General features: G+C 32.2%; 3 protein-coding genes across 8 annotated transcripts; 1 reads left to right on the forward strand and 2 right to left on the reverse strand.

Annotated features, from left to right (window-relative positions):
* Window positions 1-3,146: 3,146 nt before the first annotated feature.
* LOC114164237 (probable glycosyltransferase At5g03795) lies at window positions 3,147-6,342 on the reverse strand. Its single transcript, XM_028048827.1, has 4 exons — window positions 5,245-6,342; window positions 5,023-5,153; window positions 4,349-4,697; window positions 3,147-4,061 (listed from the first exon to the last, which is right to left on the reverse strand). The coding sequence occupies exons 1-4, from the start codon at window positions 5,959-5,961 to the stop codon at window positions 3,396-3,398; spliced, it is 1,863 nt and encodes a 620-aa protein (XP_027904628.1). The 5' UTR covers window positions 5,962-6,342; the 3' UTR covers window positions 3,147-3,395.
* Window positions 6,343-6,840: 498 nt separating this feature from the next.
* Window positions 6,841-10,382, reverse strand: LOC114164307 (probable glycosyltransferase At5g03795). Of its 3 annotated transcripts, none has more exons than XM_028048918.1 (5): window positions 10,175-10,382; window positions 8,502-9,273; window positions 8,273-8,403; window positions 7,746-8,094; window positions 6,841-7,651 (listed from the first exon to the last, which is right to left on the reverse strand). In XM_028048918.1, exons 2-5 carry the CDS (start codon window positions 9,264-9,266, stop codon window positions 6,986-6,988), a joined length of 1,911 nt encoding a protein of 636 aa, XP_027904719.1. In that variant the 5' UTR covers window positions 9,267-9,273; window positions 10,175-10,382; the 3' UTR covers window positions 6,841-6,985. The 3 variants fall into 3 exon arrangements, with proteins under 3 accessions (XP_027904719.1, XP_027904720.1, XP_027904721.1); XM_028048919.1 differs by lacking the exon at window positions 10,175-10,382 and adding an exon at window positions 9,837-9,882; XM_028048920.1 differs by lacking the exon at window positions 10,175-10,382 and adding an exon at window positions 9,695-9,806.
* Window positions 10,383-13,447: 3,065 nt separating this feature from the next.
* Window positions 13,448-17,173, forward strand: LOC114164271 (carotenoid 9,10(9',10')-cleavage dioxygenase 1-like). Of its 4 annotated transcripts, none has more exons than XM_028048874.1 (13): window positions 13,448-13,658; window positions 13,767-13,904; window positions 14,015-14,117; window positions 14,611-14,870; window positions 15,012-15,191; window positions 15,291-15,369; window positions 15,484-15,565; window positions 15,647-15,709; window positions 15,814-15,952; window positions 16,089-16,341; window positions 16,451-16,515; window positions 16,640-16,810; window positions 16,897-17,173. In XM_028048874.1, exons 1-13 carry the CDS (start codon window positions 13,545-13,547, stop codon window positions 17,047-17,049), a joined length of 1,800 nt encoding a protein of 599 aa, XP_027904675.1. In that variant the 5' UTR covers window positions 13,448-13,544; the 3' UTR covers window positions 17,050-17,173. The 4 variants fall into 4 exon arrangements, with proteins under 4 accessions (XP_027904675.1, XP_027904676.1, XP_027904677.1 ...); XM_028048875.1 differs by having other exon boundaries at window positions 15,692-15,709; XM_028048877.1 differs by having other exon boundaries at window positions 13,487-13,672.
* The last annotated feature ends 3,010 nt before the right edge of the window (window positions 17,174-20,183 follow it).

The raw sequence follows: 20,183 nt of genomic DNA on the forward strand, positions 1-20,183 counted from the left end.
AACAGCTTAAATACACATACCCTCCATATATTTTTTAATTCTTCAAATTTAAGGTAATTTTGATTTTAATCTTTACAATTTAAAGTTTTTTGGTTTTCTAAAATTGAAAAAGATATATAAATATTAAATTTAAGAGACTGGTATAAAGTTTTCCTAAGACTTACAAGAAAATAAATGAAGTACCTCGTTGTGAAAATCTATCTTTTAAAAGGGCAAGATATAGATAGAATATTTTTTATGAAAATCTGATAATGAATATATGCTAAAAGAGATAAGAAATATTAGATATTATTTCAAGCGAGAATCTTGTATAACATTATCCATTACCCCCCTTTTTTTTTTAATTAAGTTGTGTTGGTAGATACTTGATAATTGTACTTTTAATAATGATTATTGAATGCTTTGGTTGATTTATTACAATCATTTAAGCATGAAAAAAAAATCAGAGTTTTCATTTATGAAAAATTGCTTTATGTTAAACAATATGGTAAGTACTTGATTTTCTTCTTTAAATGTAACTAAATCCGTAAATACTTTCTTTTTATTCATCTAATTTTTGTAATATATCAATTTTGATCACGTTTTGTCTAATTAATTGATATTTGATTCATATTAAAAAAATACTTTAAACCTATAATATTAAAAAGAACAATTAACTAAATTAACATTATAAATAAGCTAATTATAGTTGGATTTATTTAAAATCTTAATTTATAATGTTGGCTGTTATGATAATCCAAGTTATGATATAATTAAATTTCACTAAGATAAACTGTGATAATTGTTTATTGAAATCTACGGTTATATATATATATATATATATATATATATATATATATATATATATATATATATATATATATATATATATATATATATATATATATATATATATATATATATATATCACTATCTATCAGAATCATTTATTGTATATTTATACTCTCCAAAGTTTATCTTTTATCTCCTCATCTTTTCTTTTTTCTATTAATCTCTTATTTAAATATATATATATATATATATATATATATATATATATATTTCTCTTTATTTTATTTTGTATTTCTTTATCTTTTATATCTCATCTTTCATAATTTATGGTATTTTATTTTCTCTTTATCTTATTTAAATAAAATAAAAAGTAAGTAAACATTCTTTAATACCAACATTGTGCTAGTAATTTTAATTCCATACTTAAATTTAAATTTTCAAAGTGAATTTATTATTTTTTCAAAATCCTTAACCATGGTCTTGTACGGTATGATTTACGCTCTGTTTGTATGGAACGATTCTTGTAGAGCGCAGATTTAAGAGGACAGAATTGAAAAATAATTATATTTGCATGTGCAAATTTGTAAGAGAGGATATGCACAAATTGAAAGGATGGGTTACTTTTTTCATCTCACTAAAATAGTGCGGATTTGAAGAGATGAATCATAATTTACACAAATATCCTCCTAATACTCCTAAATTATATATATATATATATATATATATATATATTATAGTATAATAAAATAATAAAAAAATAATATATATTTATAATAATTAATAATATATAGTTATTAATAATAATAATAATAATAAATAATGTATATTTATTGTAATTAAATATAATAAAAATAATATATACAATAATAATAATTATTATTATTATTGATAATAGTTTTAAATAATAGTAATTATTATGAAAATAATAATAATAATTTAATATAATTTACTTTTTAATAATTTTTTATTAAAATTTATTAAATAATAGTTTTTAAAATTTAATATTTTTAAACTAATCTAAAAATTATTTTATATATTTTTCTATCAAGGACATTTTAGTAATTGTAAAATTTTATCTATTATAATTTTTTATTTTATCTATCAATCATTCAAATCACTCATTAACTTTTATAAAATTTATCTTCAAATCCATTCACTTTACCCTCTAAATCCACTCAAAGAAACACACATCTTCATCCATACAAATTCATACAAATCTATACAAATTCACACTCTCCCTCAAATTCATCTCTCCATGTGAACACAGCCTTATTGAAATAAATTTATGCCTTCGTGAATACCAATACTACACAATGTTTTAAAGCAATCCTTTGTATATGACATTTCTATCCCTATAAGCTACAAAAGTTTAAGATAAAGAACAAAGAACTCATGAAATTAAGGTATGCTTGGTAGATTGAAAATAAAAGCTGTTTAACTGAACAAAATTATTAAAAATATAAAGTGAAAATAAAGAATATTTAATTGAAACAATCAAAAGAATAAATAATACAAAGGTTAGTTTATCAAAATTATTTAATTTAAAAACTTATACTATTATTTATTAATGTTAAATTTCGTTATTTTATTAATGATGTTATTTTAACTATTTATATTATTATATGAAAAGGAAAACACTATCAAGAAAACTAAAGGAAAGAAATTTATAATCAGCATTTTGATCTAGAGCGCTAATTTGTTACATTAAATATAAAATGAGATTTTTTTCTTTAAATAAAAATGTAGATCTGATTTATTTTTATTTGAATATTTTCACCAATTTTTTCAATCAAGATGAGAGTCACTGCAAACTTTGACTCTGAAAATTTATCAACATATGATGAATTTTAGTGCTAAATTATTGAAAATAGATTTTTTTTCCTGTATTTTCTCTTTCTAATATATTACTTCTTTTAAAGCCTTTTTCCTAATTTTTATGTCAAACCAAATAAGTATTTTTCTTTAATTAATTTTGTATCTAATTGATTTTTACTTTGTTTAATATCTAGTCAACGATTCAGCATTTCTTTAATCAATTCTAAAAATTACAGATGATTACGAAATTATTTTATTTAGTTACATTAACTTTTGACATTGAAACTTCAAACATATATATAGTCACTAAAACATATTAATTAGTATATTTTTAATTAATATTTTATATTATACTTATGATGCACAAAGTACTTTCTAATAAGTAAAAACTTTGCATTGATTAAATTAAAACTCATGACACTACTTTTTCGTACAACATATGTTGGTAAAGTTTTGCAACAATGACATCAAATTCAAAGTAATGAGGACCATTTTTGCCTTGGAAATCGGAAACAGTGTTTGAGCTGCTTCTTCATTTATAAGCAGTGAGTTTTCTCTTCTGATGACAATAATAAACACTTTTATAATCTGGCCAAGTATAGAATACAAAGATATTCATGATTTCTCTTCAAACACTAACATTGTTCTGGACAAACTATTATATGTTCTTGTCTATATGACCCTCTAGAAAAAATGAACATTTTCTCAAATCATTTTCTTCTTGCTTCATTTGTATAACGCATGCCAATTACCAAACATAAGTCATCAATCCTACAAAGTGAGCTTTCTGCTAAACTGATGCATGATGATCATGTCTGGTTTATTTGAAAAAGTCTATTGTACCAAATTGAATGAAGAAGCATGTGAAATAAATCATACTTTACAGGTTCAGCATGCCACATAAAATGCTCTTGCACCCTTTTCACCCTCTCATGCATCTCTAAGTATCTCTCTTCAGAAATTGATAGCAGAATGTTCCTCAAATTGGGAATGTCTTCCTCGGTGACAAACACAGCAAAAGATTCCCAGTCCAAAATCTCAAACAAAGGAGGAATAAAATTGTCAGATATGATAACTGGAATGCACTCATGGAATATAGCCTCTACCACACGCGGGCTATTAACCTCGTGACCTCTTGCACAGATGCAGAATTTGCTACTCTTCATGAACCGAATGTAGTTTTTGTTGCCCCTGACATGAGGCAAGGTCCGAGATATCACCATGTCTGGTTCTTTGTTCTCCCAGTGTTCCAGCAGAATAGGCCGAACGTAACCGTGCAAACCTCCTGCAAAAAAAGCCAATATAGGCTTTTGAGAAGTAGGGTTGCCCCCAATGTTTTTGACAGGATTCTCACTTGATCTTATGTATGTTTCTGGAAGAGAAACATCCTTGCCTATCTTGAATCCTACTTCAATGTCAGCATTGCAGAGGGCTCTGATGCAACTAAGCATGCGCCCTCTTGTTTCTGCAGGAGCCTGACAAATGGTGCTTGTTAAATACTCTTCCACTCAATTACTCGTGATACTGCTTCAACACAAGTTAATGATTTAATCATAATGGTGTAGGCATGCCAATGTGGGAAATACTAATCCTAGTGAGACTACGTTATAGATTGCAATTTAAGATGGAGAAGGGAACACAACACAGGCACACAACATATTCTTTACTGTAGATTGCATTAAGAAAATTGTAGTTCAGATGAAAGGGGAAGCAAAAAGCAGAAAATGCATTAATAATAGTTTGCATGAACACAGAATCGTACCCAATCGTGGCAAGCAACAACAAAGTGATCTGCTCCAGAAGTTCTATTCCAGAAAGGATATTTTCCAGAAATCTGGTTCACAAAATTTTTCATGTACTCAATTAAGTTGGAACGTCTGTGTGAGTTACGTACATACAGAGTTTGCTGCAACAGTCTAGAACTGAAAGGTATGTAAAACAAGTGAGCTTTCTCAGGGTCCCCAGTGACAAACTGTTTGTTTGCTTCCATTAATTTCATGAACCATCCTTCAGATGCATATATTCCATCTAATAAGGGCTCGTGAAAGATTGGTCTGTCTCCATCCGGGTAGATGAAAACTTTGAGTTTCCTTTCCATTAGTTCATAACTCCTGCAGAATGCAAACATTGTTGGTTCAAGTTCTTGTATGAAGAACATGCACAGCATGGTACTCAATTTACATGAGGCAGAGAAACACATAGAAATTAATTAAACAATATGCAAACCGAATCTTCCTTTCATTAAGATATATTTAGCTGCTTTTTTCTTTTTATCACTGATTAGATTCAGTTCATTCTTCAGAAACAATTATTTGATAAGTCAGATCAGGATTGATAACATAATTCAACCAGAATTTGGGCCATTCAACCATATTGCAGTGGTTTGACTCAATAGTAGAATCAGTGCAATGAAAATTATATTTATATATCATATACCTTCTGAACATGGAGACATTCCTGTATAATGGTGGGTAAAGTCTTGAATCATTCACAGCGATGGGTGCATTTAAAATCTCTGATTTTGCACGGAATATTTCTAGATCAACCCCTGAAAACCTTTCTGGTTTCTACAAACAACAACTGAATAAATTAGAAAAACTCATCTAACGATATAATTCAATCTACACTTGCATACAGGGCCAATCATCCTAAACATACCTCTTGCTGGGAATAAGCGTGATTAATCTGCAATAACAAGTTCATCTCAGATATTGAAACAACTTTAGATGGTCTCCTTTTGAAATTCTTTGCACTCACAGGCTTACCATTATTGACTGTCATGTTACTACTACCTTGCAAAGAACCTGACTTTCCATCCTTGGAAACCGAACCAGTGGTGTTTGATTTCACCGAAGTTGCTGCTGAAGTGACAGATGCCACAGGACTTCTTGAATCCGTTTCCGAATCTAAGGATGTTCTGTTGGGCGATGGCACCATAGGTTGTGGTGATGCAGCTCCTTGTGATTTCAAACTAAGTTGCTTTTCCGGAGCACTACTCATTGGAGAACCATCATTTGTGGTTGTGAAATTAACAACACTATCAGCAAGTCCTATAGCTTTCTCTGGTGCAGGGGCAGTAATTGAATCTCTGCCATTGTTAAAGAGGGAGTCCATACTACTAACTGCATTCTCTTCCACAGCATCTTTAGAGTTTAAATTTGAACCATTTAGGTGCATGTCGTTACCCTCCACTTTGGAATTAACCAAAGATGTATCCATTCTAAAACTAGTAATCTTGGTAGTAACAGAAGATACGAATTTACCAGTTGGAAGTTCAGAATACTGAAACATTAAAACTATAGCCACTGCAATTCCTACAAATGAAACTAATCTCGTAGTTTCAGCCTTACACAGAAATCTAAACCCCCGATCCATGAAAAAAAACCTCAGAAAAGGAAGCAAGACTGGCTAACTCATCATTCCAGAGAGATCAGAAGAAGAAATGGAAGCAGACCCATAAAGATTGACCGAGGAAAGTCAATAACTTTTGCGAGGGTTTTCAATGGGGAGGTGAAAGAGAGAATCTTTTGATGAGAAGAGACATTGAGAGATTCATTAGGTTAGAGAAAGATAGGAGAAAGGTGTAACAGGATGATTGGACTAACGGAACGACAAAGGGCATAGGTTGGCGATGGGATCTGTGTCTCTGTCGTAAGTAAATTAAAAAAACAGGGAAAAAGATCTATAACATGTGACAGGAAAGGAAGGAGGGAACAGAGGAATGGAAGATCGGAGTAAATTAAGGAACCAAGATGCGAATAAGTCCGACACTTATGTCCAAATTTTAACTCTCAAATAACAGGTAACTTTCATTTTCCAAAATTCTAATAGAGATTATATATTTTTCCTATGCCTTTTCTTAAAGATATTTTTACCTTATATATAAATAACTTATTATTGTTGATTTTTTATAACTATGCCGTAGACAGTTTGCTTATTATGAATAGTTAATTGAGTTTAAAAATGAAAAACAATAAAAAATAAATACAACACATAAAATGTAATGTTGATAAAGATTTGTGTAAAAAATAATTATAAAGAATTCTCTTTTTTAATGGTTCAGATACCGTAATAGAAATAGATAATGAACTTTTTAGTTAAAAACTTGATTGGATATTTTATTAATAGATTAACTAAATTGAACAAAATAAATAAATAACAACTCTAAAAAGATAATTAAGCTAAGAATAAAATCTGAATTTAAGCTATCATAGACTACCAAACATTTATGTATGAATAATTCAAGACAACGTGGCAGTAAATATATACAAATTTAATTACATAAAAAAATTACACAAAAACAACATGATTAATTGCCAACATAGATCTTATTCTGTATGTGTGTCGTCCAAAGAATGTTCTGCTACCTAAAGAAAAACTTGTTTCAATCTACTTTGACCTATCTAGCTTTTGCTGTGAAGACTCTGTTATACCAAATGGAATGAAGTATCATGTGGAATATATCATACTTGACAGGGCTTCTGTGCCAAAGGAAATGCTGCTGCACCTTTTTCACCATCATCTGCATTTGAAGATACCTCTTCTGCGGAATGGAAAGGAGTATACTCTTCAGATTTGGAATATCCTTCTCCAACACAAAAACAGCAAAGGATTCCCAATTCAACATCTCAAAAAATGGAGGCACAAAGTTATCTGATATAATCACAGGAACACATTCAAAGAAAATGGCCTCCACAACTCTAGGACTATTGACTTCATAGCCCTTTGCACAAATGCAGTACTTGCTGCTCTTCATGTACTGAATGTAGTTCCTATTGCCCTTAGACTTTGGTAATGTCCCAAAGATTTTCATGTCAGGGTCTTTATTTTCCCAGTGCTGAAGCAATATTGGTCTTACATAACCATGCATCCCCCCTGCAAAAAACGCCAGAGTTTTCCTCTTTGAAACACGGTTTCCACCAAGGTTTCTAGTGGGCCTCTGAGCATTTCGGACATAAGTCTCAGGAAGAGACACGTCCTTCCCCAAGACAAAACCTTCTTTCACATCAGCATTGCATAGAGCCCTCAAACACCTACCCATGTTTCTCTTTGTTTCTGTAGGGGCCTGCATAGAAGTGGTAGTAGTATCAATGATTGTCAAATAAGAAACTGATACGGAAGAAAAGACACATTCATTGAAGTAGGAACAGCACATGTACCCAGTCATGGCATGCAACTAGGAAATGATCAGCACCTCCTGTTCTGTTCCAGAAATTATGTTTCCCCGCAATCATGTCTACATAGTTTTTCAGATATTGAACCAGGTTCCTAGAACTATGTGAATTCTGTACGTATAAAGTTTCTTCTAGCATCCGAGAACTGAATGGTAAGTAAAATAAGTGGGCCTTCTTTGGGTCTTTAGTCACAAATTGTGTACTAGCTTCCATCTGCTTCATGAACCATCCCTCGGAAGCATAAATTCCCAGAAGATACGGTGAATGCATTATGGGCTTTGCACCTTCTCTATACACATACACTTTGAGTGTTCTCTCCATTAATTCATAGCTCCTGGCGATTAGATTAGACAGCGAAGAGATAATTAATACCAATGTTAAACAAAACTAAATGTATTTCTTGCTGCACACATAGACAATTGCACATATCTGACATGTTTTTGGAACAATTACGTTTCTCAGAATACCCATAAGAAGTTTCAACATCCAGAAATCGAATGATCAAATGATACCTCTTGAACCTGGAGACATTTCGAAAAAGGGGAGCATAAAGATTTACATCGTCGTTTACAGTTGGTGCATTTTCAATCTCTGATCTGGTCTGCAGTAGTTCTTGATCAACAGCCGCAGACCACCTTGGCCTCTGGAAATCAGTCGGCAACGTTAGAACAGAACTCAAGAATATGATTAATAACTGATCAAGTCATAAAATGAAAAAAATAAAGCATTAAAATCATTTACCATAGAACGATATGAGGCACGATTCTGAAGCAATAACTCATTCATTTTAGAGATTGTTGTTACTTCTTGAGGTATTTGAGAACGTTTAGTCTCCTTGGGCATACTGCTGATAGAAGAATTATTTCCTACTATTTTAACATCATCTTGCGGTGGCTTGAACCTCTCACCCTCCGTGAATTCAGTTTCATCATAATCATTTGACAACATTGGAGGCGTCATATTTTGGCTCACTTTTGTTTCACTTGGAGGAACCAAATGAGAAACAGTATTGTTGTAACCTAGATTCCCTGTCTGACCTGTTGCAGAACCATTATTTGATATCTCAAAACTTTCTTCACTGGAACTTTCATCAGTTACACCAAATTCTAAAGATCTTCCTGATCCCCTAGCTGGTTCCGAGATTAAACCAGTGCTTGAAACATTGTCTTTTACCTCAGAAGTCTTGGGTATATCAACAATCTCATGGGCATTTTCATCGGTAGAATTTTCTTGATTCAAAAAGGTCACATTTTTTAACGTTTCGGAGTTGGATGGTAGGTCTGCAGCTTGGAATCCAGTGCTATCAGACGTTGGAGTCTTGTTGCCAGAGAATACAGTGGGTTGAACAGCACCATACGGAAGTTCCAAATACTGGAATGCTAAAATTATTGCAATTGTAATGCTGATAAACCCTAACAATCTCTTTCTTTCAAGCTGAAATGTTGAAAACAACTCTTGACCCATTCTGCTAAAATTACTGAACAACTGTCGCTGTCCAATCGCCATAGCAACTCTGCAGAAGGAAAATGGTACAACTTCGGGTTATTTGTGAGGGATTTCTAGATTAATAAAAGGTTGTATCTTTTCATAGGTCAGTATTCATTCATAGAAAATATAAATATTAAAGGTTTCATGAAAGAATGTGTTTCTATGGATGGTTGTATCACCTTGTCAAAAGCCAAGAGTGGGTTAATTAGAAAAGGTTTACTCTGCTTACAGATTTACACAAAAAACTAAATAGTTTCTGCACTCTAGGTCACTTTCTTTCTCCCCCTTAAATAAATTAAGGAAGTTATTGTTGTGTAAAACACCATTGCTGATAAACCTTGAAGTGTGTAAAACAGATCAAGGGAATTCCCATCACATTTTGAAGGGATTCACTGTTACAAACTTTATACCCAGTTTCCACAAAGATTTTTGGAGATAAAATGAACCTCAGTGGTAATAGTCGAGCTCCAAATTTGATGAATTGCTTCTCATTCGTTTTGCAGAAAGCATAAAATGATAAAGAAAATCAAATAACTGAGACAGAAATGAAAGAAAATGAGAACTGAGAATACAACAAGATGACTTTACCAACAGAACAAACAACATTCAACTCCTCCTCAGGTTGCTCTAGAACAGTCACACAGACATGAGATGAAAAGATTCCTAGGAATTACTTCACGTTTCAGTTAACTTGTAGATTCGAAAAAGGGCCAGTTGTAAAATTCGATTCCAAGATTATTTTAATTCCTCTCCCCTTTTTTCATAAAATTTCAGATCAACCACACACGCAACGAGGTCCCTGCTTCTATATTATCAAATATTTATTTGTAATTGGGATACTAGAAATTAAAAGTACATATTCTAGTTCTTCCATCTTCCACGTTGAACCTAAAAGAACGCAAGTAAAATAACGTTAAAGACTGTACCTGGCATCTAAAGAAGGTGTTGGAATATTCTTTTCTGAACTCTGGTCATTGATGTTGGGAGTAGAAGCCACGAAGAAAAAGAAAGACTTGAACTTGGTGAACCGTGATCCGTTTAAGACGCCGAACGCCACCACCTTCAACGTTTATGCAGCAGCCATATTTTATAGTTACTCTGTTTCTTCTCTCTCTTTCTTCATCGGTAACTGTAAAAAGTAAAAACATTAACTTCACTTTCAAAACAAACGACAATTAGCAATTACTACTGTGTGCTACCTTTGTTTGTCCGATGTGTCGCAGTCATTCAAACTCTATCATTATCACAATTCCTTCTTTTATTACAGCAAAAATATCGTTGACGTTTTTATTTTTTAAATCCCATTTTCAATTAACTTAATTGATAGCTTTATGAATATTTTATTATGTTTTACTTTAATCGAAGAATTTTCTATTACTAAATATAAAATCCATTTTGGTAATTCATTGACCCACCATACATTTTCTTCATTTTAAATGAGAAGTTACTACCGTTTAGTACATGTGACGCTTTAATAAAAACCCCCAAAATTTCAGGTATTTGTTATAAATCTTTAATTAATTAAGTAACATAACTAAATAATTATGTTAGTTTAAAATAGAATAGTGTGTAATTATAGGAATAACTTAAACGTGTATTTAACATTTTTTATGGATGTTTTGATTCTGATTTTGAACAACGATGACGAGATTCAATAAAGAACATTAATTTAAATACGCTACAATATAAATATTTATTATACTAACGTTCAAATACAAATTATTAGACTACATTACAAATTTTCCTTTCTTTTTTATTTCTGATTTGCAGTTTTATCGCAAGCATGAATAAGAACTTTAACTTTATATAAAAGTTATTATACAGCATATATCAACATTATGCTTTAAAAGGATATTGTATTGATAATATTTTGTATTTCTATAAAATAATTAGTATTTTTATTTTCTTTAATATGAATTCACATTTTTTTCAGTAGGTTTAGTTTCATTTCTTCTGATAAGTATTTTCTTTTTATTTATTATTATTGACTTTATTTTCATACATCTTTGTAAAAGTATCCTCCACTTTTCAAGTTAATTAGCCTATTTCTTATTAATTAATTGAATATCCCTATTTACAATCATTCCAATGATAACGTCCTCCTCATAATTGTCATTCATTACCGGAAGCATACTTCCATAACACCATAGTCTAACAAGCTTAATCATTAGAACACAACTCATTCTACTAAATATAAATTAATATATTTATTATTAAAGTATAGGTTCATATTAGATAAAATAAAAAAAAGTAAAAAAAAAAAGTATGTTTTTAGTTCTGAATTTTGACCTAAAATTGAAATTTGTCACTATATGAAGTTTTGATATATTTTGGTTCCTAAATTTTAAAAATGAATGAATATAATCTTTTTAACCCAATTACGATAACTTTTTTTTATGTGTCGAATGTATTTTTCACAAGATAAGAAATTGTGTAAAACAGTGTAAACAACTCCAATACTAACATAAAACGCATTTGGCACATAAAAAAGTTAATATAATTTGATTAAAAAAACTATATTCATTCATTTTTAAAGTTTAGGGAATAAAATGTATCAAAATTTCAGATAAAAATAAATTTCAATTTTAGATTAAAGTTTAAAGACTAAAAACATACTTTAAAAAAAATATATCACTTCTAACCATAGTTATTCAAATAAATTGCATCATGCATTTGTTAAATACACCTGTGCATGCTATTTATTTTAATTTTTCCAAAGAAAAAGAACATGTTCCATATCATATACTATTCAATTCAACCACTGAAACTTTCATCACTCAACTATGCTTGAACCATGATAATGATTATTATCAGTCCACTTTATCACAAATAAAATATAAACGAATGACGTAAAAATTACATGTAATTTAATTTTCTCATTGAGATAAATTTAAAATTCTTAATTTTAGTTCAAATATTGCATATAAATAAGCCAGACTATCAATAAACTGTTATTTAAATTTATTTTGTAAAAGTATCGAATACAAAAATATTAAATCTAAGTGAAGAATAAGGAGTGAAATTATCTTTAAATCTAGACAATGAAACTTTAGGACAAGAATCATATATAAGGTAATAAGTTTAAGATATAAGTTTTATAAACTTCTATTTTTATTGAAATAAGTTGATAAAAGATAAGATTGAAAACTCAAGATATTAAATAAAACTTTAGATTATAAAAAATATTTTTTTGTTAAACTGTTAAGTATTTGTGTATCTTAAATTCTTTATTGGCATTCAAATTCTCCTGGTCGAATTCATTACGAGAAAGCCAAAATTCTGTATCCATTATCCTATAACACCTGAATTAATAATAACTATTGACTATATTTGATGGTAGACTAATCTTCAAACATGTTAAAAAAATATTCTTTTTCAGGTAAACAATAAAATTAATACGACCTATTTTATTTTAGTAATTTAAAAAAAATATTAATAAAATAATTTTAATTTATTTAGTTTTATTTGAACTTTATTACTAATTGAGGTAATTGAACAAATAATTAGTTTTTAGTAATTGTTACATGTATTTTCTTGAAGAAAAAAATAACGTGAATGTGCAATAAATTTTAAATGAAATCTCTTAACCTTTATATTTTACTTTATAAATTTTAAATTTTAAATTCTCAGTAATTTTTTCAAGATTGATTGCATATCAACATTGATTTCCTCTCTAACAAACATATGCTAATTACTAAAGTTTAAACATATGTATAAATATTTTAATTATTAGGATAATTCAAACAAAATTAAAATAATTTTTTTTATAACTGTGCCAAAAACGAAATATAATAATACTTGTTATTTTGAATTTACTATTTATCTTTTTTTTTTCTCGGAACTTATAAGTCTTTACATTTTACATAAAGAAAAAAAGAGTATCATTGACCATGTTTTAATTTAGATACGACCATAACAAAAGTTTCTTATTATTTATTGACTCTTGTAGAGTTTCTATTATATCGAAGGGAACCAACAATACTATCATCATTGGGCCCATTGCTCAATCACATTTCTTTTAGTACTCCAACTATTCATTTGATCACATCACTTAAAATACAACTCCTTATATAATATAATAGTCATTAAATATAATAACTACCATTATTATTATTATTACTAAAATAACCCAGTTAGGTAGAGAAATATAAATTCCCACTACATTCCAATCTCAATACACCATATTTAGATGTACACGATATGGCGCTGCTCTGAAGCCATTTTGGTAAATGTTTTGAAGTTAACCCAAATTCTGAACACAGAAGAACCAAGCTACCTTAACCCACACCTACATACATGGCCACTTCATATAAACCATTCATATCAAATTGTTTCATTCAGAAAAGACCCTCCCATGATGTCTCACAAAAATCTCCTCACTTCAACCTTCCACCTTTCCCTTCCTTCAAGGTAAACACATATATGTATGTATCTATCTATCTATCCCTTATGACATATATTTGTTTTAGTTTGCTTTTCCCACTTGAACTGTAAGTGAATGTGTGATTTATTGAGCAGCCACTCAAGAAAATTGTGCTTGGAGTCCCTTCATTAATTGATGTTCAAAAGACCATGACAGACGCTGCAGCTAAATTTCTTGAAGCTTTTGTAGATTCATTCTTTGAATTTGTTGATCAGCCACTGCTTCCATCTCAGGTACCTACCTATATACTATATATAAGGAAGTGTTTCTTCTACAATCATGTAAAAACATATATATAGCTTCTTTTAAGCCTCCGATCAACATTGTTCCATTAACTGTGCAGAGTAACTTTGCTCCGGTGGAGGAGTTGGGTGAAGCCGTTCTTGTTACCAGCATCCAGGGACGAATTCCAGATGATTTTCCAGAGGGTGTTTACATAAGAAATGGTGGGGATTCCTTTGAACTTTGTATTATTAACTCAACATAATTTCTAGTTTTATTAATAATGTAAATAAATTCTATAAATTCCATTAACAAAAATGCCAATTTTACATTCCTTTCGGTCCTTAGCATTCTACTTTTAATATAATATTGCGGAGAAAACAGTGAAAACGACATAAGCTACAGTTGCAGGCTGCAGTACAACATATTCAAAATGCAACATATTATAGTGCACTGTAAGGTAGGAAGTCGCTGTTTGATTAGATTAATTAATTAGTTAATCCAGAGCATACTAGATCCCAATTATTTATTAAACTTATAATTTCTTCTGTTGCTGAATTACAGTCTAATCTTTATACGTAAAACCCCCTTAAAAGATATCTACACGTATAAATATTATCGATTTGTTCCTATTGCATTCTTAACTTTATCCTATATGAGAGGTAAAAGCTAAATCATAACCTTAATTTAGGTGTGTGTAATGGTTGCATAGTGCAGGACCAAATCCACTTTTTGGAGGATTAAAATCAACAAATTCTATATTTGGAAGGTCAAGTCACATCTGGGTGGAAGGAGAGGGAATGCTTCACGCAATTTACTTTAAGAGGTCAAGTCAAGGGAGTTGGAAGGTTCTTTACAACAACAAGCACGTTGAAACCGATACATACAACATAGAAAAGCAACTCAGCAAACCATCGTTTCTACCGGCCATTGAAGGCGATTCACTCGCCATTTTCTCTGCTTATCTCCTAAACTGGGTATGAAGAATCAAGCAATAGTATCTTCTCAAGATTCATGCATTTATATCAAACTCATTTGTGAAGAATTAATCAAGCAATAATTTCATGAAATTTTGGACCCATTTATGAATATTGGCATTCCATATGTGGAATTAACAGTTGCGATTCGGCAAAGTAAACAAGTACATCAGCAACACCAATGTGTTTGAACATTCTGGGAGGTTTTACTCGGTTGCCGAAAATCACATTCCACAAGAGATTGATATCTTCACACTAAAAACTATAAGAAATTGGAATGTCAATGGAGCCTGGGATCGTCCTTTTACCAGTCATCCAAAGGTTTTATTCTTTATATGCATATATCAGCAAATGAGTATAGTTTAGCACTTTAAATTGTATTCTTGCTCTCAAATTCTTTGATGTTCTATTCTATCACAGAAGGCTCCAGGTACGGGGGAGCTAGTTACGTTAGGGGTTGCACCGGCCAAACCTTTTGTCGTTGCTGGAATTATTTCTGGTATGCTTTGAATTGTAAAACTAAGGAAACAAAGTGTACTAATTACTTGCTTGCAGTAGTGAGTAGTAGTATCTGAGATTTTAAGTAAATGTTTCTTTCTTTCTGCTTTTTCAGCTGATGGAGAGAAATTGGTTCAAAAAGTTGACCTCCAACTAAATAGGTGCACTCTATGTCATGACATTGGTGTTACAAAGAGGTAGCATTGCTGACTCGGAGCTAATTTTTATGTACAATCTGCATTATAAAATATGTATCTTTGTCGGTTTGTGTTTGTCAGATACATTGTGATCATGGATTTTCCTCTAACTATTGATCTAAACAGACTTCTTAGAGGAGGCCAGTGAGTGCATATCCTTTTGTATGAGAGAACATTCCTTCAATTTAATCTACGAGAAAGTTATACAAAATGATCCTAAACTCAGTATCTCTTTTGTCTGCGTGTAGATTAATAAAGTATAATAAGGAGGAATACGCAAGGATTGGAATACTGCCACGCTATGGTGATGCCAACTCAATCAAATGGTTTGAGGTGGAACCTAATTGCACCTTTCACATTATCAACTCTTTTGAGGATGGACACGAGGCAAGTTCCGTTGTAGCAATAACGTTATAGTTCTAATAAAGTAATGTGTATAACCAAACATGGACTAAAACAAATGATCTATGATCAAAAGGGGTATGAAAAGATTTTGAAAATATAAATGAATGGGTATGAACAGGTTGTAGTGAGGGGTTGCTCATCTCTAGATTCGCTAATTCCCGGACCTAACCTAAGTTTGAAGGAATACGAGTGGTTATCTCGCTGTCACGAATGGCGATTGAATATGCACACAGGAGAAGTTAAGGAGAAAGATGTGTGTGGAGGCAACGTAGTTTACATGGATTTTCCTGTGATCAATGGAAACTTCACAGGAATGAGGAATAGATATGCATACACCCAAGTAGTCGATGCAATTGCAAGCTCTACTCAAGGTAACATTCTGAAGATTTTCTTTTCTTTTTTCCCCTCGAGAATTTTAAATACCTTCCATTTTGTTACATAAACGTTCAATAACATGACTATGTCAAGTGGGTTATTTAGGAGCGCCAAAATATGGAGGCTTAGCAAAGCTCTATTTTGAAGAATCACGTACAGAGTTCTCCAAGGTAAGAGAATGCTTGCAGAGTAAATTTTAGTGAGCAATGTGAGTGTTTGATAAAATGCGTGAGAGAAAACTTGCAGAGAGATATCTCTATCAAGTAATTCTAAAGCTTGGATTTTGTGAATCAGGGAGAGAAAGAGAAAGAGAAAGCAGAAGAGGGTGTAAGAGTGGAGTGCCATATGTTTGATAAAAACACATTTTGCAGTGGGGCTGCGTTTGTCCCCAGAGAAGGGGGTGTTGAAGAAGATGACGGTTGGATCATAGCTTTTGTTCACAATGAAGATACTATCATATCTGAAGTGGGTTGATATTACTCAGTAGCCTATGATGGGTGTTGCTGAGTATTACATATATACTAATCACCTCTTATCCACTTTTCTTTCAGGTTCATATAATCGATGCAAAGAAGTTTTCTGGTGAAGTGGTTACCAAAATTACCATGCCTGGCAGAGTACCATATGGGTTTCATGGAGCTTTCATGCAAATTTCTTTTCAGGCACAGGAGCACAACAGTGTGTATCACCAACAAACGCCTTAAAACCTGTATGGGTGGGTACATATATAGGTGCTACAGTAGATGTGTCTCTATTCATATTTTGTGCAGAAATGATGTGCATATTGTTACATTGTTAAAATCAAATTATCAAACGATTGTTTAAACTACAGAGGGTGTCAAAATATGATTTTTGATAATGATTATAACTAAAAGAAAAGCACCAGTTATGCCTTAAAGACATATATTGCTACAGTCTAGTTATCCAAACACCGATATTCACAGATTCATTTGTGATATGTTTTTAAAAGCATCAGTGATTATTTGGGTCTGAATGGCTCAGATTCTTGAACCTTCCAAATAATCTCTTTGCTATACTTACAGCCAGTGTGACACATCCAATTTTAGTTCACAAAATAATTTAAATTATCCCTAAAAGTAATCGATGAGTGCTGGTTAATGCACTCTCAAAATCATAATGTCAGATTATTCGCTAAAATAAACAAAAATTTACCAAAGTTTATATATGTTACTGGGATTTTTAAAGTAATTGTGTTAACTATCTTGCTGCAATATCATGATCATGTTGATTTATAGGCTAAATATATTCTACTACCTTATTTATGTAATGATTTTTTGGAAATATTTCAATCTGCAATATACTGTACATTTTTTAAATCAAATTTGAAGTTTTATAATAACATTAACTACGGTGTATATATTATTAAGGTAAAGGTTTGAATACAATTACAGAGTAATGGTTATGATATATGTAATTACTATTCTTCCCAAATGAATCTACGCTCTCATCACGGCTGCATACTGGCATATGTACACATGTGAAGTCACGTTGGTGAATATTTAAAAAATATATATTAATTGTTTAATAAAACAAAACATATATAAACTTCTAAAAATAAAAGAACATTATCTATAACTATTTTTATTTTTTGCTGGAATAACAGAAATCTGAATATGAAATTAACATTCAATTATTTTAAATCGAGGGTAATTATTATATTTCAAGCCATGCCATATAAACAAAATGTACTTCAATAAACTTTAATTATATTACAAGCGAAACTTACACTATAATTAAAAAAATGTCTCGTCAACAACCAATTTTAGTGACTAAGAGTTTTTAGTCACTATGATGACCAATTTAAATATTAATGTATAAAATAAAAAATTATTAAATATTAAAGTAGTCACTATTATAAATAAAAAATTTTAATTGGTTCCAAATTGGTTTCTAAAATTGAGCTACCAAGATTTTAGCTAACAAAGAAAATTGGTCACTAAATATTAGTTACTAAGATTTTTGCTACTAAATAAATTTGTTTCTAAATTAGTCTCTAATTAATTGGTGACCAACTTATAATTTTTCATTTATAAAAATAAGTAACTATTTTAGTTACTAATAATTTTGTTCTTGTAAGGGTTAGAGCCAAGCGATCTCAAAGGCCTTCTGTATTCTTCCGCCCACTTTGCGTCCCTTCTCTTTACAGCTGCTTCTGGACTACCGTCAGGGGTGAGTACCTGCAAATACTCCGATGCTTAAGTCAGTAATAACCCCAAATATTCTCTCTTTAGATATTGGCTTTAGATAAACTTACCTTTTACTAGACAGTCCAAATATCTTTTATACTACCTGGCCTTATTCCCGTTATTATTGCCTACAGAGCGGTTTCCTTCTCCCATTAAACACTAAGGAATCTTAATCAATACAGTAACTGCCTCTCATACCTTAACGGTAACATTTCTACATTCCATTGGACTTCCAAACTCTTGGGCCTGTGTGCTATCTTTGCCGTGACTGGGATGGGTCTACCCCTCTGCACTGCTAGCCCATTACGCATCAGAACCCTTGGGCCGAGATGTACCAGGCACCCAGGGCCGACACCTACTCGGCCTCCACTCTGCGCGTGCCTGCCATCCTACCAGGCCACTCCCTGACTTCAGTGCCTCAAATGTGTCTAGCCATTGGGCCGTGATGTTTACGGCTCCTGGGTCGAGACATATGCCTCTGACCACACCACTCTAACCTTCTTTTACTGACTGTGCCTCACCTTTTCCTGTCGTGCCCGTGGCCGAGTATATCCCTCCCAAACTTCCCTATTGTACCTAACTAATGGGATGTACCCAGACTTCCAATACACTAGCCCCCCCAGGCTCGTAGTAAACGAAGTGAAACAAGAGTCTGCATGAAAACATAAATGAATGAGTAATTAATCGTACGACGGCGCTGCAAAACGAAAATAGGGGTGCAGTTGCTAGAGATATAGTTAGAGTAGCGCGGGGCTCGAGACACAAGCCATGATGGCGACATCGGAATCCGTGCCTGACCTATGTTCATTTGGTACCTTAGGGCTCCTATAAATAAAGAAGAGGACCCATATTGAGAGGGATACGCGTGTTGAGAAGAAAGGTCCCCCTAAGCGAAGAAGTTGCAGCTTCTCCAGGTATGTCATCCCCTTCGGCTTATTGTGCTTCTAGTAGGTGTAGTGAGTCAGACGAGGAGCGGGATATACCCGACTCGTCGAACAGTCTATCATCCCCAGTGGATAGTGACTGTGCAGTAGGGGCCGAGGAGTATGCGGCCCTGCATCGGCCAGGGTATGACTGGGTAGACCCTAGAGTTAAACTTCCCTTGTCGCGGTTCACCCGATCCGCGGAACTAGCAGCCTTGCGCAAGCGTGCTGATATCATAGCAGATACTGTCGACGAGCGTATTGTGAGTGTTGAGCGGGTCAGGAGAGGGGATAGTGTGTGCCACGGGCGTGAGGGTCATTCACATGATTTCTTTTATATGTACTCAACCTTGGTTACCGACTTGCATGTATGCGTGCCGTTTGACGATTTCACGATGGGCGTATTAAGGGTGTTAAATGTAGCTCCTAGTCAATTGCACCCCAACAGTTGGGCTGCCTTACAGTCTTTCAGACTAATTTGTCGCGTGCTGCATCTAAAACCATCACCCCAAGTCTTTCTGCAGTACTATAGTACCCGGCCAGGGGAATTAGCTAGTTGGGTATCCCTTGTGGGTCAAAGCCACCAGTGTCTGTTAGCGGCATACACCCAATCGTTTAAGAGATTTAAAACAGGATTCTTTAAAGTCATTATTAGGTCCGCCGGGGCTGAGTATTTTTATTACGATGATGGAACACCCAAGTTTCCTT

Source organism: Vigna unguiculata, chromosome 9 (genome assembly GCF_004118075.2).
Source record: "Vigna unguiculata cultivar IT97K-499-35 chromosome 9, ASM411807v1, whole genome shotgun sequence".
Taxonomy (NCBI): domain Eukaryota; kingdom Viridiplantae; phylum Streptophyta; class Magnoliopsida; order Fabales; family Fabaceae; genus Vigna; species Vigna unguiculata.